At 37.1% G+C, this 26,482-nt stretch overlaps 1 protein-coding gene across 1 annotated transcript in view; it reads left to right on the forward strand.

Moving 5' to 3' along the window:
- Window positions 1–26,482, forward strand: part of INO80 (INO80 complex ATPase subunit) — a 69,010-nt gene that overhangs the window by 1,789 nt on the left and 40,739 nt on the right. The window contains exons 2-18 of the mRNA XM_075152158.1: window positions 6,979–7,164; window positions 8,043–8,209; window positions 8,306–8,373; window positions 9,826–9,987; window positions 11,833–11,953; window positions 13,240–13,454; window positions 14,505–14,558; window positions 16,135–16,338; window positions 17,614–17,809; window positions 18,006–18,073; window positions 18,400–18,609; window positions 19,192–19,272; window positions 20,514–20,609; window positions 23,299–23,358; window positions 23,977–24,119; window positions 25,199–25,283; window positions 25,800–25,917. Coding sequence (XP_075008259.1) covers window positions 7,022–7,164; window positions 8,043–8,209; window positions 8,306–8,373; window positions 9,826–9,987; window positions 11,833–11,953; window positions 13,240–13,454; window positions 14,505–14,558; window positions 16,135–16,338; window positions 17,614–17,809; window positions 18,006–18,073; window positions 18,400–18,609; window positions 19,192–19,272; window positions 20,514–20,609; window positions 23,299–23,358; window positions 23,977–24,119; window positions 25,199–25,283; window positions 25,800–25,917 — 2,191 coding nt within the window. The 5' untranslated portion in view covers window positions 6,979–7,021. The remainder of the gene's footprint in view (window positions 1–6,978; window positions 7,165–8,042; window positions 8,210–8,305; window positions 8,374–9,825; window positions 9,988–11,832; window positions 11,954–13,239; window positions 13,455–14,504; window positions 14,559–16,134; window positions 16,339–17,613; window positions 17,810–18,005; window positions 18,074–18,399; window positions 18,610–19,191; window positions 19,273–20,513; window positions 20,610–23,298; window positions 23,359–23,976; window positions 24,120–25,198; window positions 25,284–25,799; window positions 25,918–26,482) is intronic.

Raw genomic sequence — 26,482 nt, forward strand, 5'->3', positions numbered from 1 at the left:
ATGTGACCACACTCATCTTTTTTTAATTTACATGAATCAGAAATGATGTATTTGTGTTGTCATTCCTTTAATGTGTATGTGTAAGAGTACGTCATGACATCCAGAGGTTGGTTAGATAGTGAGGGAAAAGTACAAAAAATAGGACTGTAGCTTGAACCTTTTCCCAGTGTTTAAGGATATTCCCTGTAATTCACTTCTAGTCCATCTCTCACATGTATCTTGTTAAAGTTGCTTAAAATACTGCCTTGCATTTCTTGACTGTTCAAATGAGCAAGTTTTGTTCCATTTGGATATAACGTAATAAGCTGTAAATTCTGTAATAAGCGTGTTATTTGACAAGCTAAATTACATGCTAGGGATTGATTTAGATGGCAAGAAGAAAATGGTCCTCTTAGAGCTTTCTTGGACGTAGTTCCCTTTTCGTGGTCTGGGTGGAGGGAGTAAAAACCAAACAAAACTGAAAACATCTCTGCAGTTTGTATTTTGTGTACACAGAGAGAGGAGGAGTGAAGCAATGGCAATATGTGACGGTAACAGTTGGTGCTGTTATGTAGTGCAGAGGGTATGGATGCATCGTCAGAGGTCTCCATAAATACCGTTAATTGCCCTTTTGGGACAAGACTTACTCTAATTGAACAATTAAATAGGTTTGTGTTTCTGCTAGTCATTTTTCTGCTAGTTTAAACATGGAAGCAGAACTGTGACATTCCAACTTTTGTGTTCGGTATGTTTTAAGGTATTCTGTTGTTCACTTATGCTTCTGATAAAATTTTTGTAGAGCTGTACAGCTTTTTTTTTTTAAAAAAAAAATCATAAATTAGGCTCTATCTGTGACTGTTATTTCGGCAATTAGAAAATTCAGAGCCTATGCCCCACTGGCTCCTCTTCTCTGTATTTAAAAGCAATTAAAAGATGAAAGAGAGATCAATGAAATGCTGTCTCATTCCTTGGAAAACAATATAAAACCTTACCACAAAAGCAAAACAGCGAAGTAAAGTACTGTATACGGGACAGTATCTAGTTTTAACTAGATTTCGTTACTCAGAAAAGCAATTAAAATGGCTTCTTTTTAATTTCAAACTGAAATGGTGTGAACTCACATTCAGTTGTGTCTTTTATTCATTCAGTTTGAGTTTAGTGGAGACTGAGGGCCTTAGGCTCCTGTGAAATATCCTCCTATCTGTTTTTTTTAAAGCAATAATCTCTTCTGTGTTAAAGTTGTATTTAAGACACTGCCATAAAAAAGACTATATGGGGATTATATTTTGCTTTAAGACCTGGCATATAGTCTGCTCTGGAAAATGGTTGTCAGGGTAAGTAGACATTTATCAAAGCAAGCTAAAATGTGAGAGGGGAAAGAAGAGTGTGTAATTCTCCTCCAAACAAAATACCTCATCAAGCTTTTTATGCCACCACAATTGTCTGTATTAGAGATTACATGCTTATAAAGAAATCTGACAAAAATATACCTAACTGATATTACTGTACTAATGTAAGTTTTCTGTATAGATCTTGACTTAATCTTCTGTGGATATGTATGTTTGTGTCAGGGGTTATTCTGGAGATGTTACTACAGGAAATCCTTACAGTATTCTGCTATTCTGATGAGAGTTGTATGTCTCAATTGTAAATTTCTTCAAGAAAGAAAAGTATCTTAGGTGTTTGTATCAGTTTGGAAAATCTCTCTTAATAAATTGGTGTCAAAATGCAAAGCGTGTGTGGGGAAAAAACAGGAAACTGCTAAAATTGTGAGGGGACTAAAATAGCATAGAAGGTTGTATTCTTGCTTCTAGTTTTTAATCCTGCTTTATGGATAAAACTTTCAATGCTGTAAATAGGGATATGAGGAATACATACTTTGCATGTGTAAACTGGGATTTCAGGTTTTTGTCCCCTGAATGTTTTGTCAGTGTGCTTACACCGGTTGGACAGAGGAGAGGTAAGAAACTCTGTTGTGGGCTGAAATACTTGAACAAATAAGTGTGCTCATCTGCTAACACTTCATATACACGCACTTAGTGCGTGGCAGGCGAGACTGACTGAATTCGTTTTACCTCCCTGATTTGCCTTGCATTTGTCACAGGTGAAGAAGGGGTACTGTGGGTCAGCGGCTCTGTTGTACCTTATACCTCCGTGGCAGCTTGTGTTTGTGTATGTGCCCTCAGCTAGGAGTCTAGTTGTTATAATTATTTACTGTAATGTTTGATGTTAGTGTTAGGCATAAAGGAAGAAAAAGTAATCCTCTGGGCCTGAGGTGTAGAGATGCCAGCAACTGAAGGAAAAAAAAAGAGAAACAAGAGACTCCTGGAGGAAGAAGTACTATTTCAAACAGCTGTACAAAAAGCAAATCCTTTCTAGCTTGCAGCTAGGCACAAGTGCCAAACTGCGCTCTTGCCACTTATGAGGCTTCTCCTTTAAATTGATATCGGTAGCAAAAACTTGTTGGACTTCATTCAGAAATAGCCCGTGGATATCTGTTTAAACGGGGAGAATCTACTTTTAAACCTAAGCTTCCTGAGAGCGGTGTTTTTGCTGTTTGGTTGGTGTGGGTCAGTGGGTATAAAACTTAGAAACCTTGTTGTAAAACATAACTCTGCTCTCCGAGGACGTCCTTGGAGGTTTCTTCTCCAGTGCTGGGTGTTTACTTACTGACTAGACGTTGTAATGGGCAGTCTTGAAAAACAGAGTGAAGAAATCCCAGATCTACGTTAACATTGAAATAAGCAATGTGATTTAAAACAGGATAAGGAAGGCTTCTTCAGAACTGAACTTAGATCTTTAAAACAATATATATGATAGTGAAGGTTATTTGTATGAAGTTGAGAGATATATAGAGGTATATATATATAAAAAAACCCTAAACTCAGATCCTGGTATTTTACTTGTGTCTTTAATAATTGAAAGGGCCACATGGTGCAGTTAAATGGTTTCAGTGTGAGCTTCTGATTAAGTAAGAATGTTAGCGGATTCAAAGTGCCAGCCAGGCAGTGCAGCAGCTATTTATTTCCAAATGCCAATTTTCTAAACTGTTACAACTCTAGGAGAGATGAAGGGAGAAAGCAAATAACTACTGAATTTGGTACTGAAACTTAACATAAAATTGGCATATATCAGTATGAGAGTCGTGATGGCAGAAGGATTACTCTGCAGCATCCAGTGATTTTACCACCTGTAACATGAGTATTTACCTAAATGTTACCATCAGTAATGAAAACATTTTGAAAATTTGTATTTCTGTGATCTTTCTTAAACTGAGCAGGCAAAAGGATAGATTTGTTTCAAAAATGGCAAAGGTAAGTGGAATGAATGTCATCACCATGTAAATCCACTGAAGCAATGTCTTGGTGATGTCCTGAACACCGTTACCTACTGTAGTGGATCAGGCTGTGGCGTGCCTCTCACTTGTTTGTTCCCATCTTCTCTTGCTTCAGTATTCAAGCAGTTTTTGGAAGTCCTTGTTTCTTAAAACCTAGAGTGAGAACAAAAGAACAGAGAATAAAGAAGAATCTGTCAATTAGCTTCCCTTATTATTACTTTGATCAGCAGAGAATCACTGTTAGCACATAAATAAATGAAAGGCTGAATTCAGTAGCTGAGCTATTCTCTCTTCAATATGCCTGTGTAACACTTACTAAATTTGAATTTGTTTTGGGCATTGTTAATACATTTAAGAATATTTTTTGGCTCACCTCTGCTTATTTGTTTATTCGGTAGGCTGGATACAGGCAGTAACTGTTTTGAGGACAAGAGTAATTAACTTTGCATGTACAGGAGCCTCTTGGGACAATTAAAATAGGAAGACAAGCAAAAGCTTGTCTTTTTCTATGGGTGAAATGCAGAGTACTTACACTATGTCAGCACAAGGAGGACTTTATTAAATGCGGAAATGTAAGGTTTCCTGATCTGGGAAGTAATATTTAAGAACACGGGTATCTGGAAAACTACGGATGAGACAGGCTTAGCATAGTGTACACAACAAGGGGATTTAATGTGTTAAAATATGGAAGGAAACCTACTCTCTGCAGTTACTGCAGTCATTGCAGACAGAGGGTATTAACACTTGCTTTCATATTTGCCTGGGAACTCTCTGCAGTAGGAATGAGGAGCTGCTCAGAAAATATCGTAGTTTTCTAATTACTAAACATATCTGATAGCATCTTCTTTTCATAGGGTCATTTATATCTAACAGGTAAAGAAATAGTCTTCTGGGTTATCTCCTAAGCTGTATGAGCCTGGAGCCAGGCTGTGGAGCCAGCCATTGGCTGTGCCGAGGAGAGGCACTGGTCCTGTCTGGTGGATCCACTTAGACCAGCGCTTAGGCAAGTGCGTCTGGGCAGCTAGAAAAGCATCCAGTTAACTCATTTTAGATCAGGAATGTGATTGTGTTTGTTTTGCATCTGGCCTGTTGTCTATCCTGCAATTAAAAACTTGATCTCAAATCTATCTCTAATTCTTTCCCTTTATTTTGCTGTTAAGTTTGTATAGTTTTGTGAGGGCAAGGCTCATTGGGGTGCAAAAGAGCACATTTGGTTTGTTAGCTTCCTTGGAGGCGGTGAATCCAAATGAAGTCCTGCGTGCTTTGTGCCCCTTGGGGCTCTTTGCCGCAGTGCCTCGAGGACAGGCAATGCTACCAGATGTGGAGTTTTGGGAAGGAGGTTTTTTGCAAAGAGCAGACAGGTGAAAGATGCCTTGTGGTTCTGAGCAAAATCATTAAACAATGGTTGCACGTGACATTTTGGCTGGGAAGGTGAAATACCACCATGCTCACACAACACATACTGTTGATGGATACATTTTGAAATGGAGTGATAAAATGGATTACCGTACTTTTTCTGGTATGAGACTAGGGATTGAATCTTGCTCCTATAATATATATCATCTTTATAGGCGATCTGAAAAAAAAACACTTTCACCTTTGTGGTGTCCTTTTCTATCTCCTCCTGAATGATTTCTTCCATCAGAGACACAAGTTTCATGTTTCCTCTCGTTTTCTAACCTCTTTACTTTCTTCCTGGCCCTGTCTCTTGGAAGACAGGTTTTTTTTTTTCAGATGGCTGTTAAGCAAATTGACATATGTAGATGAAAGTTTCTTGGAAAACATGAATCTTAATACCCTTATTATAGGGAAAGCTTTCAGGTGCTTTGTTCTGTCTGTTAACCTCTGCTGGAAATGGGTATTTGGTAAAGAGGTCAGTCATTCTGTTGCTGTCAGTTGCACAAAGATCTAGCATATAGAAAGCTGAACTTAGATAGCTTCAGTCAAAAAATAATTTTTAAATGAGGGCTGTTATCCCATCTGACAACTTCTGGCATGCTGTTGTTTATTCTATGTGGGTAAAGATGTTAATTCAAGGCTAGGTGTTTATTAAGAAATAATAAAAATTGCTCTTGTTCAACCACAGCCACTAGTCGCAAGGTGGTAATCACTTATCATAGTTTTTTGTAACTTTAGAAGTTCTGAATCTGTTCTGTAATTTTTGAGGATAAAAGACTTGGAAAAAGTTAGGTGCTGGTTTTCAGACTGTATACACGAAGAAAGAACAATTTGAAGACCAGATATTCCATCTGTGTTTTCACTTATATAAGTTTAAAACAATTTAGTCATTAACAATTTAATAATTGAACAAATATAAAACATTTTGCAGTAAATTAATGTGAAGTTTGCTTCAGGTTTTGTAGTATTTTTAAGTAGTGATAGAAACCAGAAGAATCCTTCAGAAGAACGATTAATCTAAGTCTTTCAAAAGCTGACTGATTTTATTTTTGTCCTCTACCAGAAGCAAAAGCTTAAGGCACTTATTTATTAGTAAATATTACCACATTTAGGGTATTGACAGCACTTTCGTTTATACAGTACAACTGTGACTTTGGAAATGATTTAAAATTATCTTTCTCACTATTATTATAACAATGATGGCATCTTTTGTAATCGAAGAAAAATAAAATTCCAGTTGACAGAGCTATTACTGTAACAGTTGTTATGACATCTTTTGTAGTTGAAGGAAAATAAAACTGCAGTTGACAGAGCAATAAAATGTTTTGATAGTTTTGTTTTTAAAGTATGTATTATGCTGATATTGCAGGGGGGATGTGTTTGTTTTTCTAAGAATCTAAAATCCTGAGAACAAATAAAAAATGAAAATCAGCCAGGCCATTTTTACTAGTTGAAAAACTACAAAGCTAGAGTATGTTCTAAATTTGTAAATATAAAAAGTATGTAATAAATTGTTGATTATGTGTTACTTTTTCTTTAATAAAGATAACAGTTGAATTTTAGAATGGAAGTTTTTTTGGTCAAGTATTTGTAGCTTGTTTGTCAACAGGTGACAGCTATGTTGTGAGTGCTGTAAGAGTAGCATTGCTTTAAAGTAGAGGAAAAGTCTTACAAGTATTCTGTAGACTACAGCTGTGAACTGAATGGTGAAAACAGCAGAAGAACAATATTTTCAGTAGTTCTTCCTTCTTGGAGTAAGTTTATATATGTGATTCAACTTAAGAATAATAACTTAATTGCTTTCATTCAACTCTCATGATACACGGCTGCCCTCTGTTCAGAGTTAAACATGTTATCTTTAATAGTGATGAAAGTTTACTTTAGGTGTTCAAGGACTGGCTTCATTGTACTTTGCATTTCTATGTCACCACTTGGATTATCATAGGAGGTCAGTGCAGTGCTCATTTCTATCAAACGGCGTCCATGAAGTCAGAAAACAGAAAACTACGAATCTAGTTTTTGGCTATTGTAATATTGTGGTGGAAAGTTTAGTGTGAATTTCTGTTTGTTTGTTTGTTTGTTTAATATACCTATGAACTGCGACCTCAGCTTTTTGCCCAGAACTACCTCAGTTATGTGTTCTGCGAAATATTAGCATTTGGCGTAGCGTGCTGTACATTTGCGTGCTGTACATTTGCCTGCTCACCGAGTTGCTTTCAGAGGTGGTGGTGGTGGTGATGATGACTGTTGTTTCTTCTTACCAGCTGTGTGTTCAGAGGCACCTGTGCATGAGGAGAAGTTTGTTCTATGGCCTCAGAGCTGGGTGCCAGGGAGGATGGCAGCTGCTCAGAGCTGGCAAAACCTCTTTATCTGCAGTATCTGGAGAAAGCTCTGCAACTGGATCAGTTTTTACGACAGACGTCTGCCATCTTTAACAGGAGTATATCCAGGTACCAAAACCTTTTCCATTTTCCGTTGGGAATATCAAGGAAAGACAAGCATTTTTATTATATTGTTCCCAGGCAACACCATATTAAGGGTTTAGTGGTGACTTATTCATCATAAACTCTTCTCCTTTAAAGATTTTGCACTGTGCTTCTCTTAGCTCACACTGATAATTCAGTGTGTTGCCAGCCCACGTACAAATTAGCATAATGTTTTAAAGCTCTTTTTCGTAACTGAGTGGCCAGAACTTTCTTTGTCTGCAAAAAGTAAGATGAACTAAGGTGATTTTTCAGGGAGATGGCCTGTAGCCGTAAGTGAAATGCAAAGACTGTTGTCAGATGCAGAATTTATATGTAAGTAGGTTGTAGCAATGAGAAGTGTGTCATCAAGGTATGTTTCTGTCCCAAAACAATTTACATTTAATTTCATCAGTGTTTTGGAATTGTAGAGTTACAGAATTGGTAACTGTATGGGTAATAGATAACAGGTATATTTACACGCATGTAGTTAGATCCACACAAGGAGTAGAAAAAGTACAGCTTTATATTTCTCACGTGTACAGTAGTGCTGAGGATGACAATATTGTGCTTTGATTTGACTTGATATTAGTTTCTTGCTTAGTTCATGCTTCTCAAATTAGATACCTAGTTAAAGACTGAAGGTGCAGGTTGATAGCATAGCCAGCCTGGTCTGATGATTAACTACTTCTGAGGGGTTAACGGGAAATTATTAACAGCAATATTTCTAATGTGTAAAATTACATCTGAAGCTGTCTCAGTTCTAAAACCTTTAGACAAATGGCCACATGTAAGAAAGTTGCATGAGTGTCTCCTCTTTTGAATATTTTCCTTTCATTGTCACGACATTACGTATCTTCTTGCAGCGATGAAAGTGAAGATGGATTGGATGACAATCCTTTGTTGCCTCAGTCTGGGGATCCCCTGATGCAAGTTAAGGAAGAGCCTCCAAACTCTTTGCTCGGGGAGTCTTCTGGAGCAGGGAATTCCGGGATGCTGAACACACATTCCCTGAATGGAGTACTGCAGCCAGGTGGGCATGCACTAGGTTGAATCTCTGCGTTCTTTGGGATAAGCTGGGAAAAGCATTATTTCTTAAGAACTTTATTTTTATTTTTTCGCTAAACAGAACCAAAGTCTGAAAAAGGGAGCTTGTATAACTTTTCCAAACTGAAGAAAAGCAGAAAGTGGCTGAAGGTAAGAATATTGGAAAGAAATGCATCTATTACAAAATCTGTGAGTAGAGTTCCAGTCAACACCCTGTAGAGAGTGGTGAGTGATTCCATCTTGTCATCCGACATAGATCATAGTGTAGAAACATGCAAGCAAGCAGACAGCAACAAGAAAATAAGTTGAGCACTGGTCAGAGCATTATCACAAATACAGTGAGTTTACAGTAAGTTTGTTTGTTCTTATCTCAGTAGTCCATTTAATTTTACTTTACACGTACTACTGAGAGCTCAGAAAGCTAGACTAATGTGTTTTAAGAGCTGCCCTAAATCATATGATGCAATTTAATTGATGCAAAATCTCACACTGAAAAAGAGGCATAAAGTGATACAGAGATGTGGTAATATTTTGTGTTGCTGAAAAGAGGGCTCCAAATGAATTCTTTATCTTGTTCTATATTGGCTTGTTTACTGTGCTATGTTTTTTTGAGGTAACTGGAGCTAGTGTCCCTTGCTAAGAGGAAAGGAATGGGTTTTTTGTTTTGTTTTTCCCATATTAAGAAAAAACACTTACCAAAGCAAAAAGTAGATTCTACAGAGGCTTCTCATCATGGAAGTGGAAACAAAGAAGAGTATGTGACTGCTGGTAATGAATATTGTATTAGACTTCGGGTAGAACAAAATAGAATTATAGTCTCTGTAGATTTGAGGCTTTCATTTTCATCGTGTAGCAAAATGGACAGTAGACATTTCAGTTTTGGTGAGCAACAGCAGCATTTTAGTTAAATTTCACAGTGAGTATACATTCAGAAATTTGAAGTAATTTTAGTACACTGTCCAAATTAAAATGAGCTGTTATGACATATATTAAATGGACATTTGGGACTCGGCTGAAAATTTGTTTCTAAGATGAACTCAGTACAAGGTCCAAATGAGGACGGAAGGATAGAGTGGAATGGTGGCTTTATGCTATCTTTGCATTTTCATTGTACTGTAGCCTTCTCTAGTTGGCAAAAAGAGGTCACAAGAGGTCAGACAAGAGCCAAACCTGCTGCAACTGATGCAGGTGGAAGTGGTAGAATAGCAGGACAAACTACAAATAGGGTAGGAAAGTACCTGCAACCATACATCACAAAATGCCCCTACTGGTATCCTGGATTTTCTCACTGCTGCTTTTCTGAGACCACGAACAGACAAAGTGGATTCTAAAATGACTTAACTATCACCAAACTAACAGAAAACTACCTCCCACCAAATCAGAAAATGTGTATTAGATTAGTACTACACAGTACTGTACCTCAGAAAACTATTTTCCATTTGAGGCATTTCAGATGGAAGACATTTTGTAAATATTAAGTATTGTTGTTGGGCCAGACCTGCAGCCCTTTATTAGGTAAAGGCTCAAGAGTGCTTTGCATAAATAAACAATTCAATATAGGGAATTGTGATTGTTAAATTAGTTTCCATTTATTCTTGTTAGAGTATCCTTCTGAGTGATGACTCCAGTGACACAGATTCACCAAGTGATGAGGACGGAGAGGAGGAAGAAGAATTTTCTCTTTCAAGGGAGGAACTTCACAATATGCTGCGATTACACAAATATAAGAAACTGCATCAAAGTAAATATAGCAAAGACAAAGAGGTAAAAATCCAGAATTTTTACATTTCCTTGATTTTTATTCTTTCCTTTAACTGCATTCTTGTAACTGCTCTTACGTTTTTATCAAAAACCGTAATATTTTGTAGACTAGAAAATATCCTGTTGTTTGGTAGGCTAGAACAATCTAACATCAGTTTCAGACAAGGGTTATTTAATTACATACAGACTGAAAAGCTGTTGATGCCTTATGCTGAGAATCTGTCAATAATTTATGCAGCTAGTACTGGCACATGTGTTACATACAGCTTCCACAATGCTCTGTCCCAGTCACTAGAGCAAATATAGGGTGCTAGAATACAAGATTTGGATAATACATATGAAAACGGAGGTGCTGTGGGTCAAATACTAATACAGGTAGTAGCTGCTGTTCAAGACTAAAATTGTATATTTAAACCTAAAGCAGCATACTTGCATCATCTTGCATACGTTGCATACGTTGAGGTGACGATGATGTTTACCTTCTTGAAGGGGAGTTCCTAGTTTTCTTCCTTACTGTTTTCTGTCATTCTTTTGGGTTTTACTTGACTTTCTTTTTTTCTTTTTTATGTTTCTTTTTTATTTTGGATTTTCTTCTCATATTCCCTTTTTACCCCATCTTATAAGAAAATAGCCTGCCGCATTTCTGCATTTTTCGTAATGTTAGGCCAAATTCTATGACTCTTTTAATTCTAATAATATATTTCTTCAAATTATAAGGGCTTTTGCAGAAATTATTTTCACCGCTGTTTTGAATTGCACCAGAAAGTAGTCTCAGATGAAGGAAGTTATCCTATTCTGCTATCAGAGGATGTGTCTGAAACTAAAATTTGTCTCCTTGTTTTGTATTCTTTTGAAATTTCTCCAGAAGAGTGAAGAAATATTTTCCCACCCAGGTCTTTGCTTCTGTCCACTTCTTTCCTTCGTTTACTTGTTAAGTTCTAAAGCGAGATTGTGTTAGCTTTTTGAAATAGTACATAACTACACCAATATTCATACACCCAATTTTTACACGGGTCATAACTTTTGTTAGATTTTGCACAAATATTTATTTCCAAACTAGTAAGAAATAATATCCAATGGAAATAATCAGGGTATTGTCAGATCAGCAGTACACAGTTATGAAGGGGGGAAACACATCTGTCCAAAAAAGTTTGTTTATGCTGATGTTCTCACCTTTAAAAATCTATTATTAACTTAATAGTATGCTTAGGTTTTAAACAGTTAATTTCTGACCTGTAGTGTCTTTAATTTGCCTGTTTATATGTAACCTCTGTGTAGTTCTTTAATATTTTAGTTGAATAATGCTGGGAATACACTGACTTTTTTCATAATTTGGGAAAAAAATGCTAAGGCAGCTCTGTTTTTACTAGACAATCTGAATGTTCAAGTTGTTTGTCCTTGTGGAAATCTTTTAAATGCCTTTTATCTAAACCCATCCTTTTACATCCTTTGGAATGGTAAAGTAGAACACGTATGTAATTTGGGAATGCAAGCAAAACAAATAGCAGGTCCGTGATTGGACCACTTCATGTAATGTGCTAGCTTGCTGGGCAGCACCACTATGGGAAAGATGGAGCAGTATCTTTTGAAAGTGTAAGCTTCACTGCCCGCTCCTCCCCTCTTACTTAACTGGGTGGGCTTCGCTCCCAGCCTAGAACTTGGAGGCCACCTCTGGGACCAGTGGTTTCACTTTGGACACTGTGTGATCCTTGATAATAATGCTAAATATGGAGAAGTGCATGTTTTCTGGTTTCTTATTTATGATGAAGATCTGAACTTGTTTACCTGCTATCTCTGTTTTCTGCTATACCTGTTTTCCATTACTGTGCTCATTTACATCCACTTCAGTTGCAGCAATATCAGTACTACAGTGCGGGACTGCTGTCTACGCATGATCCTTATTACGAGCAGCAGCGCCACCTGCTAGGGCCCAAGAAAAAGAAGTTTAAAGAAGAGAAAAAATTAAAAGGTAAAGTCACTAACCTTGTGTTTTTAAGTGGCTGCTGTGATTAAACTTCTATCCTACATTATTTCCTTTGAATAAACATAAATATTCAAAACTTTTGGGTTTTGCATGGAAATATCCAGTTCTGTCAAAGAAAAAATCTTCAGAAAATACTGTGCTTTATCTTCTGGCTTCTAGAAAGCTAGGGTGAAAAAAAGGAATGTGAATTGAGAGTTCATGGCTTTAGATTTTCTCTGTGGACCTCTGAATCTAGAATAAAAGACTTAGGCAGTAAGTACCGTATAGCTTTATTCATTGCTTTGGAATCCATAAATACCGTTGTGTATCATGGTACGTTTACTCAGAGTTTTTTGAAAACACGATAATTCCTTGAAAAATATAAGAACTTACCCAGTACCTGATGCAGTTATTCCTAAATATGTAATTCTAGTGAACAAGAAATGATAGGGTGTGAGAGTGTTTTCTGGAAATTAGAGGGAACTCAGAATTGATGTCCAATATGAGTTAAAATAGAATTACTTCTGTAACCTCTCAGCTGGAGTTTCTCAGATGCATGTTTGCCAGGAAGTACAGTTTCCTTTCTTGACTGAGCTGGCAGCAGCTGTAAATCTGTAAGGAAGCAGGAAGAGAAGGCTGTGTACTGTCAGCGTAAGGTGAATTCTCTCTAGTGCAAGTACTTAAGTTTGAGCTCTGTTTTAAGGGGGCTATTTTGGGCTTCCTTCCTTCCTATCTTTCTGCAAGTTCTTTTAACTGTGTATTTTTTTTTCCTCCAGTAATCTTGCAGCATCCATGATTTTGCATACTCACAAACAGTATTTTTAATACCTGATACCACTATCAGTTTCCTCTGAAAGCCGGTATCTGTAATACATGATAACATGCCAATCTCTTTCAACTGCTGAGGAGTTTGGTTTGAGACTTACCCTACCACGTGCTAATGTTGTTACCCTTAGATGTCTTACCTTTACATGTCTTTAAGTAGAATTTTACCACAAAGCAAGAAACATTGCACCAGGGCCCAGACATTTTAACTCCTAAGGCATGTTTCCCTGGGTGGAGAAATTGCATTTCACCACTCTGTTTATTAAACAGGAAAATCTTTCCATTATAAAGTGATGAGGAAATATCTAATATGATAAATGGATGGTACCAGAATTGGATAAGTTTGGCTTTTTTGTTGATTCCACACATAAATTGACTAGGATAGTTTACTCGGGAAAGATGCCTAACTAAACGTATCCCAAAAACAGAAAAAGAAATTTATTTTTATGATCATTGTTGCCATGCAGGCAAGTTGAAAAAAGTAAAGAAAAAGAGGAGACGAGATGAAGAACTCTCTTCAGAGGAGTCACCACGACGCCACCATCACCAGACCAAAGTTTTTGCCAAGTTTTCTCATGATACACCGCCACCTGGGTCCAAGAAAAAGCATTTGACTATTGAGCAACTTAATGCACGTCGGCGGAAAGTGTGGCTTAGCATTGTTAAAAAGGAGTTGCCAAAGGTGAGTTTGGCTAATGGCACTAGAGCAGTGATGATGGCAAGAAGGTGAAATAGAAAATTAACTTAGTGGGGAGTTGACACTTGGAAAAACAGAGTGAAGTAAGACCTGATTTTTCTGATGGTCATTAATGACCAAACTCATATTCTGTAATCCGTAAGCAAAGCGTAGTTCGAATTTCTTGTCATCAGTGACATCTAAGTGGATCATGCAGTGCTTTGCCACTGCTTTCATTTGGCTATCCAACCCTTTTCTTTGAGTAGTACAGTAAACTCTAGCTGGTACTCCTGCTAATCTGCAGGATAGCAATTGTAGAGCAAAGCAATATCTGGGTTTTACATAAAGTTCAGGAAAGGAGTGTTTCAATCATTGTAGCATGTGGGTTTTTCTGAAACTTATTTCAGAAACAGTCTAGGGAAAAGTGTTTGTGCTATTTACAGGACGAGCTTCAGGCACATTTGAAATAGAAAGCTGGGTTCACTGTCGCCAGTTTTCTGAGATGTGATCAGAGTGGACCTTACAACCTGCTTTTTGGAGTTCACAGTTAACAGACTTTGAATTCTAGGAAGTTGAATATGAGTGATGGCTATAGCAACCTTTATGAACTTAGAAGCTAGGCAAAGGATATGTGCAGTGTGGTAGACCTTATTTTTTCAAAAGACTGATTTTGATCATGTGGAGAACATAGGATCTACATTAATTCTTAACATCTTTGGGAAACAGTGGAAATTATTTTTTTTTACTTCAGTGATAACAGTGGAGTAGGAGAACCCTGCTTTGCAATAGTAGTAATTAAAGAAACAATCCTGAAAAAGGAGATGTTTTATATGCTTCCTTCAGGAGTTGGAATACGTTTATGTATAGTTTCAATAATTAAAGATGAAAAGCTGTTTCAGTCAAAATAAAAAATACTTACAGTACCTGTACCCAATTATACAATAGTGTGCATGGCTGAGATTGGCACATATATCTGCTGAAGGCTGGGTAGTGATCTTTTAAAACACTGTGAAGCCATTACCCTTTAACTAATTTTAAGATGGTATTCTTTTATAGGCATACAAACAAAAAGCCTCAGCTCGCAACCTTTTCCTAACCAACAGCAAAAAGGTAAGTGTTTAGCTTTATACTGTTACTTGTACTGGATGTAATAAGCAAACTGTAACCTCCTTATGTTTCTTCTCTTTCTTATAATACTGACTGTACTAGCAGGGCAGTATAGGAGAAAGCACTGTATAGAAGTAATTTGTCATTTAATATAAGGCTTTTCATTTTTTAGGTGTGTCATTTTGGCGTGTTTCATGAGCAACAGATGAAACGAGCAACATGAATTTCTTTCATGAGATCTTTTTGGCTTTCATAAGATTTAGTTTGTACATTTTTAATTTACTGATCTTTGATACAATAAATTAATGACTTCAGTATGCTTTGTTGGCTTTTGAACTGCCCATCTATCCGCTAGCTAGGATTTGCTGGTTTAAGCATTCTTGTTTCAATCAAAGGGACTCTTGGAATCTTAAATGTGTTAATTTACATAAATATATATAGGAGCTGAGATTAAAAATAGAACAATTTTCTGCTTAAGTGATTGCAAAAGGAATTTATCTCCTCATCAGAGTCTTCTCTGGGAAGTGTCATTGTTTCTATCTAGAAGGCTTTACTTTAGGAACACTTGGTAATGGCTTTCTGAGCATTTTTCAAATGTCTGGTTCATTTATATGGCTAATGAAAAGGTAATCAGGTGTATGGCTGAGAATCATCAGAGACATGATGTAGGAAATATTCCGTTTTGTATATACATTATCAAGAAAGGGAGCATTTTCTGTGTAAGGGATGCAGAAAACAGGACCTGCATGTATTTATTTAAGAAACTTTGCTGTAGGTAGGTTCTCTCCTATGATCTTCCTTAGCTAGCAGAGTGTGGATTTCTTTGTGATGTCCGGGCAAATAGCCTGCGATTATTGTGTTTGTAGGTGTCACAAACTGGATTTTAGCAAGTGAGTGATGCAGCAGTCTTAAAGGTTTTGAAATTCCGCTTTTTTTTCTTTGTTTTCGTTTTGTTTGATCATTTGAAATCTGTGTGTTAGAATTGTTGATGTGCAAATTTTAGTGGAGGAAAAAAACCTCTCATAAACATCAAACCCAGCAATTTTGACCGTTACGACAATGGTATTAATTTATTTATACTAGAGCGAAAAATCACATTGTATTATGCTTCTTCATGAGATGGTAGGAAAATTGTAGGATGCTCCCCCACTTTTCAGTATATTAACATGTGAATGGGATTGTATTCCACCAATACTGCTGTTGTAGCAGCTTTATTAAAGCAGTGAGAAAGCGTGGGTACCACAGAAGAGCGTCTAGAATAGATGAGTCAGAGTTGCAGGCAGGCCTTGAACTCTGGTCTCCTGAGTCCCTTTCAAAGACCTACGCACCAGATCAACCCTTAAAGTACCACGCCACGCTGAAACTGTCTTCAGGTTTTGTCTTCTCCACCATCTCAGGAGGTTTTTGGAAGTTCATGTTCTCATGCCATTTCAAAAGCGTTACTGCTGAGTAAAGTATCACAGTTTTTCTCTTCTGACAGATCAGGCTTGGTTGTAATTAAATTTGATGTTGTTTATTGCTGGCTTTCTTTAAAGTCTGCCCATTTTACCACTGTTTCCAAAACGTTATTTCGCTCTAGCTTGCCCATCAGTGCATGAGGGAGGTACGTCGAGCTGCTATCCAGGCCCAGAAAAACTGTAAAGAAACTCTACCACGAGCACGTCGTCTTACCAAGGAGATGCTTCTCTATTGGAAAAAGTATGAAAAGGTAGAAAAAGAACATCGCAAACGAGCTGAGAAAGAGGCTCTGGAGCAACGCAAGCTGGATGAGGAGATGAGAGAGGTACAGCAAAAGCACAGATTGCTGATAATTAATCTGTTGAGGAGACGCAGAAGTGACCGGATAATTTGAGTTTCTAAACCCAGGCCATGAAATGCAGTTATTTGTTCTGTTTCAGCAGTATTCCATGTATTTCTACTGCTATCTTAAAATTCTTTACATAATTCTTCTAACGTTAGCTAGAGCTGATAAAAAAAGCCTTCAAACTATGTAAATTCTTTATAAGTGAATGAAATGGAGAAAGGGATTAGACAAGCAGCATGTCTCACAGACATACATAACTCAGTGTTAGTAAGGGCCAGGCTTTTGTGATGGTTTGCCCATCATTCTGGGTCCAGAAGGCAAGCCACGTTTTCATGCACATTGAATTTTCTTTTTTTTTCTCTTTTTTCCCCTTGCTATAAACTGATATCATAATTTATATATGGGGCACAGAATTTTTTTGTGATTGCTTTTTTCTTGGCTAAATGACAGCTTCATGGACTCCCTTACAGAGTGATAGGGATTGAATTTAAGAAAAAGTTTTCTTGCCAATGCTCTCTAGTGGATTTATGGTTGTTACCTTACATGTGTGGCGATGAGCTAAGGCTGAATCTTTAGAATACCTTATGTTTAGTTTTATGCTTATGTTATGCTTTTATTTATTGCGTTCCTCTCATTCTTGCAAGTTCATAAGCACTTTGTGAAGGTTTCAGCTGACCTAGATTAATAGACAACTTCTAACTATAGCATTTTTTAACCAGAACTGAAGAACAAACAGAGTTTCTACAATGTCTTGCTGAACCCCAAACCGTGATAATATCTCAACTGTATTACTAGTGATGCATTTCACATATTCTACTGTAATTCTCTTTACTAGTAAATAACAGAATGTTGGAGTTATGTTGTCATGAGAGGATTTTTCAACTGTTCAATTCTTTTACTATAGACCACTAAAATCCTGTTTGTTTTTGTCAATCTTTTCATTTTTCAGTGTAAACAAAACTTTTAAACTTTCTTTCATTAGATTATGGTGTTCTTTGCCATGATTACTGAATTTTTCATTTACAGCAATTTTATATTTATATAGGTGTTTATGGTTGGTGGTCAGTGTTCTCATGTGCAACTAGTATTCTAGCATTTTGATATCACAGTGATGTGCATAATAAAATTGCGATAGATTAGTTGTTGATATATTATTAGATTAAAATTTTTTTCTTCAGTTATATTTTAAAGATTAAACCTTTGTCCTGTTTTTTTTTCCCATTCATCTGTTTTTTGTAAACGCTCTTCTTTTAGGCTAAGAGGCAGCAGCGAAAACTTAACTTCCTGATCACACAAACTGAATTATATGCCCATTTTATGAGTCGTAAACGAGATATTGGACACGATGGAATACAGGAGGAAATCCTACGCAAACTGGAAGACAGCTCTACCCAAAGGCAGATTGATATTGGCGGAGGAGTAGTGGTCAACATCACCCAAGAAGATTACGGTAAGCAATTCATCTACAGTCCTTCCTGTGCACTCTTTTGAAATTTACTGTACTCTGCACGTTATCTTGCAAACTTACTATTTCAAGCACAAAATCTTTCTATGTAAGAAGCACTGCTATAATTACTGGAATTTACCTGTGTGTTAATTTGGGTGGTTACTGCTGCAGAGCTCTAACATGGAGATGTTGTTTTCAGATAGTAACTATTACAAGGCCCAAGCTCTGAAGAATGCTGAGGATGCTTACCAGATTCATCAGGCCCAGGTATGTATTTTTTGGATCCATGAAGTAGAAGAGAAAGCGGAGTAATTGGTAAAGGCCACAGAACCAAGATCTTTCATAGCAACCAAGTCAAGTAGGTTTGTTTAATCCTGGGTGCCATATTTGAATTTAATTCCATTGCCACTTTCTGTGCTAAACAGGTAGAAAACCAGAATATAAAGATTTGGGCTATAGCAACAGGCTTTTTTTGTGTTAGTTTCTTGCAGATATCCTATGTCTTAATGTGAAGTGTAAAGCCTTTTACTATACAGTTTCTTGATAAATTAATATGTTCATCATCTTATGCATACTTTCCTCTTCCTGTTTAGACCAGATCATTTGATGAAGATGCGAAGGAGAGTCGGGCAGCTGCTTTACGGGCTGCTAACAAGTCCGGTACTGGCTTTGGAGAGAGCTACAGTTTAGCAAACCCATCTATCCGGGCAGGAGAAGATATTCCACAGCCTACTATTTTCAATGGAAAACTGAAGGGTTACCAACTGAAAGGCATGAATTGGTTGGCCAACCTATATGAGCAGGTATCTTAGTACATCTTGCAAATTTTTAAAACTTCTAGTATTATTTAAATAATTAGAGTAAACTTGGTCAAAAAAATTTAATTGTTTTAAAAATAGACAGCATATACTAAATCTGTAATGTCTTTAGAAGAAAGGAAAGTGTTATGTAAGCCACCTATCAGTATTCTTGATTATTTAGGAAATAACAACTTTGAATGGGGCGTTAAGTTCAAGATTCTTTATGTGGATGTTTATACAACTGTTTATCACTTAGATTATACACTGAGGAAACTTTTGCTGCTCGGAGCTGCATGCTGTTTCAGCTGGTAAACTGCAGACAGCCTTGTCCTTGTGTGCGTACCCAGTTGGCAATGTGATCGCAATGTGATCCCGAGCCTGCAGACAGGCTCAGGAAAAAAATCAGCCTGAGAAAGCGTGGTTGAGAGAAATTATCTCTTAGTAGAAGACGTAAGAGGCAATAAGGTGTTTCAGAGTTGTTACACTGGGGCTGCTCCCTCTAAATTCAGTGGCAACTGTTCTGCTAGTCCTGTATGGATTAAAAAATAGTAAGGTGAAAGGTGTTCATTTATGGATCTTTTGCAGGGCATCAATGGAATCCTGGCAGATGAAATGGGTCTGGGTAAAACAGTACAAAGTATTGCTCTCCTTGCACATCTGGCTGAGGTAGGTGGATTATAGCTTATTCCTGGTCAGTATGCTTGATAGAAGATGCAGGCTTTTCACATGTTTGAAATAAATTCTGGATTATAAAGCTTAAATGTCTTAAAAAATGTTTTAGCTATGGCATTTCCCTTTGTTTTAAAGCTACGCCTTTGAAAGGGTGTGCGTATGTAGATACCTGTGTGTGTATGTAGGGGCGGGGGTGTGTATGTAGATATAAGTATATATATAAATAAAAATGGAATTTTCATTTATTCACAGCGTAATATCTTTTCACTTGCACTTAATCTGAAAGCCTGATAAGAGAACAAATTGTAGACTTCATGGTTCGCTGACTTTTACAAATCAGAGACACTTGTAGAAATGAAGCCCAAATTCTGAGCTTCATGGCAATCAGCGTGGGTTTCCATATTTGTGGGTTTTTTCAGGAAGCATAGTTATTCTTCTGTGCCAGGGCAGACAAACAAAACAGAAAAAACAACAGGAGCTTACTTCTTTATGCAGAAGTAGATACGTTTATTTAAAAAAAAAAAGTCTTGATTGGCATCCAGTCACTTGCCTTAAATAGGAGCGATACTGAGAGCAGAACTAGCTGCAGTAGTGACCAAATGAGAGTTATGTGCATTTGTTTATGCTCCTTTTGATACCAGTTCACTGGCACTATCAGCCACAATAGTGGAAGAGTGTGCAGAGCCAAAGGCTCTTGAGCTCATCTGTATGGAAGGGGTAACAGATAGGCTTGTCTCACTGTTGCACTGCAACTTGAGATTTTTGGAAGCCTACGCAGGGCTTTTACTTTTTCTGGCTCTCCCTTCTGCAGGCCAGCTTGTAACTACCAATACACTAATGGCCCAACTTCGTTATTCAACAGAGGGCATTCTAATGTGATGTGATGGAGCAAAGCTTGCCAGTGCCACCTGAAGTTCTTTTCCTCTCCAAAATGACAGGGGCTGTTAGTAATGTGGAGATGGCAACTTTCAGAAACAAAGCAGCAAGCCAGATTGAAACGGTGGTGGTTGTTCTGGTTTGCTGTTATGAAATAAGTCTTAGTTAAACATTAGGTCTGCTCTATTTGATTCTGTGTCGCCGTGCTGGGAGGAAGTTTTGTTATGTTGCATATAGTTCCCTCTCTTATGTAGCCACTGCCATTTAGTAGTTGTAAAGCTGTATCAAACTGTCTCTGTGTCCCTTCGCCACAGTTAATTTCTGGGTGTCTTTTTTTTTTTTTAATTTGTATATTCCAGAGAGAGAACATCTGGGGACCTTTTTTAATAATTTCACCTGCCTCTACTCTTAACAACTGGCACCAGGAGTTTGCCAGATTTGTACCTAAATTTAAGGTAATAAACGTGCAAGAAAGTTATTTCTGTTTTCTCAAAAGCAAACTGTTTTGTTCTGCTGAGTTCTTTGCCACATCTGGATGCCTAATTACCTTGGAATTTGAAACTCTGTAATGGGCCTGATTCTGATATTTTTTTCTGTCATCCTGTTTTTTCTGGAGCATTCAATTATCTAGTGTTTAAAAATGTTCTTGTTTTGAATCATTGGAGTCATTGCCTGCATTGGGGAGAAGCTGGATGAGAGAGAAGCTGGCTTAACAGAGAAGGTGGTTTTTGAACACCGCCTCAGTGAGGAGTTGAAGCGGGGCAGGGAGTGGATGTTCAGTTCTAACATGTGGGCCCGGCAGCAGATGCAGTCTTAGGTACTTCTTTAGGGTTAGAGTAGTGTTTTCAGTCATTCATATCAATTTGGGTAAGATAAAATTGTATGTGAACAAAACTGAACTCTAAACAGATTAGAGGGAGAGAGAACGCAGTTGTTATTACAGAAAAATAGAAGAACCATAGACATACAACCAGTAACCAAGAAAAAGGAGAGAAGCGAGGCACAAATAAATAAGAACAAAAAGATTAGAAGAAAATAAATTGAGTTCTTCAGGTATATTGTGAATGTGAAAACATAATGAGGTAGAAAACAAGGGATGATCAGTTACTGAAAGGCAAGCTGCTTACATATTCCCCAGTGGAAAACATTGGAGTGTTGCAAAGGAAGATTTGAAAAGAATGTGCACTGCTGAAACAGTGCTGAAATTTTAGAATTAAAGATAGACAAAAGTGTCAGAAGCTTGCAGTTACATCTGCAAAGAAGAATAGATTATAGTTTAAATATTTAAGTTGTTAACTTAGTAACCTTTGATATGAAGAGGTCTTGATCAGTTTTTTTTTAAACATTGGGTTTTCTTTTTTGCAGAGAACATATCAGAACAGTAAAAGACACCTAGTTATAAGTCACGGGTATACCAGTAACATCCGGGCAAATTGTTTGAATCTCTTGGCTACTTAATAAGGTGGAAGGAAAGACTTGGAAGTATGACTATAAGTAATATTTGATTTCTTGATCTGGAGTAGGGCAGTATTAAAGGACTTGCCTTTTACCAAATAGCTTGCTCTGCAGATCCCTGATGAGACCGTATGATTGGTTATAGTAGTGTATAGTTTGAGGTATCTATATGAGGAGTAGTTGTGCTAGAACATAGTTCAATACTGGATGATTCGAGTGGCTTATATTTTAGCATAAATTGGGATTTCTGAGACTTCGAAGAAACTGATGAAGAAATAGAAATGCTTAGGTTAGTGAGGAGTTACTTTAAAAAAACCTAAAAATAATCCATTTACGTAGTTGCATAGCCCATAACAATAGGGGCCCTGATGAAAAACCCTGGAGTAGAAACCATTAGAGCAGTTGGCCATTCTACCTACTTACTCTCTCATTTCCTTTAATCAGTTCATTGTTTAGAATAGGCGAGCAACTGTTTATGCTTTCTCCTCCTTATGAATGAAATATAGAAAATGTTTCAAAAATGCGGTCAGGATGCTTGTGAAAAGATAATTTTCCCTTTTTGTGATTTGAAAAAAAAATTCTGTTTCTGTCATTATATAGCTGTTCTTTGGGTTTGTTGCATAATAATGTTTACCTCATCCATGGAACAGAACATTTTTTAAAAAGAACTTTTCTAAACTTAGGATTGTTACCTGTTTACAACCCTGATCAATCTTTTTCAACCACTTTTGTTCCTGCTTCTAATCATACACAAGCGCTTCTACGCACTACTACACACAGAAGTGTGTAGTCAGTTATGCTTGTAGCATAATCACAGTGAATTAATTTCTTCAGGTCCATGGCAGAATATGTAAACTAAAAGGCAAATCACTTTTTTGTTAGCCTGATGGTTTTTTACTAGCGTCCTTCGTTCAGAACAGTTGGAAGAATACTCAGGTAAAGGCACTTTGAAATTTGGAGCTTGTCAGGTGAAGGGTGGAGATGTTTAAGACCGTTCGCAACCTCAGAAACCAGCATTCCTCGCTTTCAGTCTTAGTTCAGAGTAGTCCTTTCCTCAGACAGAAGGTGGCAGTAAAATATTATTAACCAGTAACTGGTTTCGGTGCACTGCCAAGATCTGTTCTGAGTAATAGAACCCATGAAATTCTGAGCTATAAATGGATTAACAGATTTCTCTGACAGAAGTGCTTACTTTTTAAAATTTTTATATTAAATATGTCTAGGCCAGATGTTTTACCTTTATCTCAGATTTTTGGGGACAGTTCTGAAATACAAAACCAGCAGGATAACTGGGAATGTTAAACAGAAGAACAAGCCCACTAGTCCTGTAGGGTTAACTGTAGCAGTTGAGGGCAGACCTCTTTCTGCCATGAGCAAAGTATCATTTTTAATTTTTAGAAAAACCTGACTAGAAGGTTAACGTGCTACTGAGCATTTTGAAATTCTCACCATAGCTTGATCTAGTCTCTCTACTAAGCATAAGTTGCTTGATATCTTTGCCTGAAATGCTCTGTTTCTAAGTATTTTTAAGTGCTTTCTGATTTTTCTTTGCGTTAAGAAAGATAATTTCCCTTTTCATCATTTTAGAGAAAGAGGTCTGTCTTATTTTGTAGAATACATAATATAAAATTCTAGAGCAGGTATATCTTTATTTGAAAATAATGTCCTTCTATTTTTGTACTGTTCCAGGTGCTACCTTATTGGGGAAATCCCCATGATAGAAAGGTGATCAGGAAGTTCTGGAGTCAGGTAATACTGGCATGCCCATGTGCTTCGACCATTTTTGTTATTTGTGGAGAGTAAACCTGAAACTGTTGCTACACCCCACCAAGCTAAATGATGTGTACATATAGAGTTCTGTTTCTTCATCCATGTGATAGCATTTTCATTAAGATAACGAGGTAGAAGGCTTCTCTTGCGCTGGAGAGCAATACAGTACAGGGCAATTCAGGGCAGTATGGAGTTGGGTTGAAGAAACTAGAGCTCTGTAAATAAAGCAGGAAGTTTCAGTGTCAAGGGCTGTTTATTGTATTTGAGTAACCTAATTCAGGATGCCCAAGTCTAGCATCCCTACAGGCCTGTCAGATTGTTCCTGATTTAACAACGGCATTTTGTAGGGTTCAATGCCTGGGTCTTGCCTGGCACATTAGGAAGCATCAGAAATTGTTCAGGGACTAATGGGCTGAAGTCCAGATCCACCAGTTGAATAACCATGCTGTAATTAATTAAAAAAGTCAGCTGGGGAAAAATGCAGTAATAATGAGAAAAGATTATGAAACAGAAGTCTGAAATTACAGTATACACAAGTGAACTCTTCACAATGTATTTACATTATGTGGCCATTTGTTTCTTATTTTGTGGTTATAGAAGACATTGTATACTCAGGATGCTCCTTTCCATGTGGTGATTACCAGTTATCAGCTAGTAGTACAGGATGTGAAGTATTTCCAGCGAGTGAAGTGGCAATATATGGTGCTGGATGAAGCGCAAGCACTCAAGAGTAGCTCCAGGTAATAAATTAACTGGAAACAAAATCTTCCCTTTGTATCAACCTCTTGAAGGAATATTGAGAAAACACCAAGATTACACAAATGGATAGAAGTTAAAATTGAAACACATAAGACCCTTTAAGTGTCTAACCTAGTTAAGTATCTGTATAACTCTATGGCGCTGGATTGATCCACTGTTTTTTTGCATTTAGATTTTCCTTCTCCAAATACGTAAAATGTAATTTAAAAGTAATTATGGAGCAGAAACTTAGATGAGGTACAGGACAGTTAAACAAAACAGTGTGAAATACTGTTCACCTTCTTTCCTGACTACTCACAGAATTCTGCCTAGCGAACAGTCTGTAGTCTTTAGTGTGTATTGCTTATATTGGCTCCATTAAAGGCATTATTTTGATTCCTTCTTCAGTGGCACTTCCAGACACAAATGAAGGTCAGAACCCTGTGAATACTGTTGGCTGCAATAAAGCCCAATCTTTGTCGTAAGACTCTGTGCCAGAAAGTTTTCTGGTTGTTTTCAAGTAATAGATTTATCCGTCTTTACTTCTGTAATTGCTTTCCCATAACCTTTGCCCAAGTTGCCACTGTACACAGTAAGTTAAAGACTGCTTTAGATGCCGACTCATTCTGACCAAAGTCTGTTTCTTCTGCGTTCTTTGGAAACTGCCCCTCTAAGAGGATTGTAATGTATAGCTCAGCGCTCCTGCCACAGTGGCCCGCACACTTAGTGTTGTAAAGTCTGAAAAATACATGACATTCTGATTCATAATAACTGTTTCTTTTGGGAAGGTAATTATTCTGATTATGAGATTTTATTAGTATTCAAGCATTTGTATTAAAAATGAGTAAAAAGATACTTAGAAAAATAAAATAAGTTATGCACGTTTCTTTGTAATTTGTAAAAGGTTACTTTTTCCTGTAATTGTCTTTTGAAAGACTGGGGAGTAGCTGTGACAGTTTTACCCAGTGACCTCAAAAAATCATTTGGGAAGGTTACTGGAAGCAATTGATCTTAAAATACTTTGTTTCATATCCTTATACAAAAAACAGTTTTAATTATTTTTCTTAATTTTATTCATCAGTGTTCGTTGGAAGATCCTGCTACAGTTCCAGTGTCGAAATAGATTGTTGTTGACTGGGACCCCAATCCAGAACACAATGGCTGAGGTATTCGGGAGCTGGCAAAAGTGGACTTTCCTTTTTAACAAGAATATATACTAAATATATGTGAACAATTGAGAAACCTATTGTATTTGTGTGGTTGTGGGATCATGCTTCTAGCAAAACACTAGCAAACAAACATGGAATCAGCTCTGGGAGGGGAAAAATTGAAAATGTGCCACGCGTTCAAATAAAAATAAAACTGAAGATACCTGATGGTTAGTAATACGTAGATTACAGAATGAAATCTGATTCTTGTGGCTTTTCCTTCTGTTGGCTGAAATCATTATGCTGTGTTTCTCACTGCTTTCTAATGGTGTTTTGTTAAGTTGATGTACCTGGCATTTGTTGGGGAGGGAGGCGGGAAGAGAATGTGGCTGGGTTTTTGTTTAGTTTTGCCATGTCTCATGATCTAGTAAAGCAATTTTGTTCGTGAAGAGCTGCAAGGGTTTGGGATCCCCAATTACCTTGTCCACAGTAGGGTGACTTTTGCTGATCTACTGTTTTCTCCTCTCCTTTTAGCTGTGGGCCCTGCTGCATTTTATCATGCCAACGCTGTTTGATTCCCATGAAGAGTTCAATGAGTGGTTTTCTAAGGACATAGAGAGCCATGCAGAGAACAAATCCGCCATTGATGAGAGTGAGTGCAGCATGTAACTGCAGTAGTTTTTATATTAAAAATCTGTTGCCTTTTCCAGCTGCTAATGGATAAGCTTTATCTCTCTTTTTTTGTATGAGAAATGTCATCTAAAGTAAAGGGTGCATAATGGGATTGGAATGTTATGGATTGTTGTCTATAGTTTATGTCAAGGTTTGTGTTTCTGACTGTAATGTAGCAGGTGTGGTGAATAGAAAAACATGTAGTGAAAATGTTGATTTGCTGCTTGTCTCCTCCTTCCCAAACACAGGAGAACAAATATTTTAAATATTTGTAAGTTTCTACAGAGTGCATAATCTTGGAGATCTCCTGAATCTGTTACAAGCTCTAGACATAAAAATTATGACACAAAGCACTAAACACCTTTTGAGCTCCGGAAGAAAAGCATAAAAATTCTTTAAAAAAAAAAAAAAATCATCACAGTAAATTTTAGGGGATAATTATGTGGAAAATTCTAGCTAGGTAAAATAGCTGATTTGTAATTGGAGTAGAACACAGCACAGTTGGAACTTGTCACAAAAGTAAAGGTTTTAAGAGTTCTCAAATA

This window comes from Calonectris borealis, chromosome 5, assembly GCF_964195595.1.
Source record: "Calonectris borealis chromosome 5, bCalBor7.hap1.2, whole genome shotgun sequence".
Taxonomy (NCBI): Eukaryota; Metazoa; Chordata; class Aves; order Procellariiformes; family Procellariidae; genus Calonectris; species Calonectris borealis.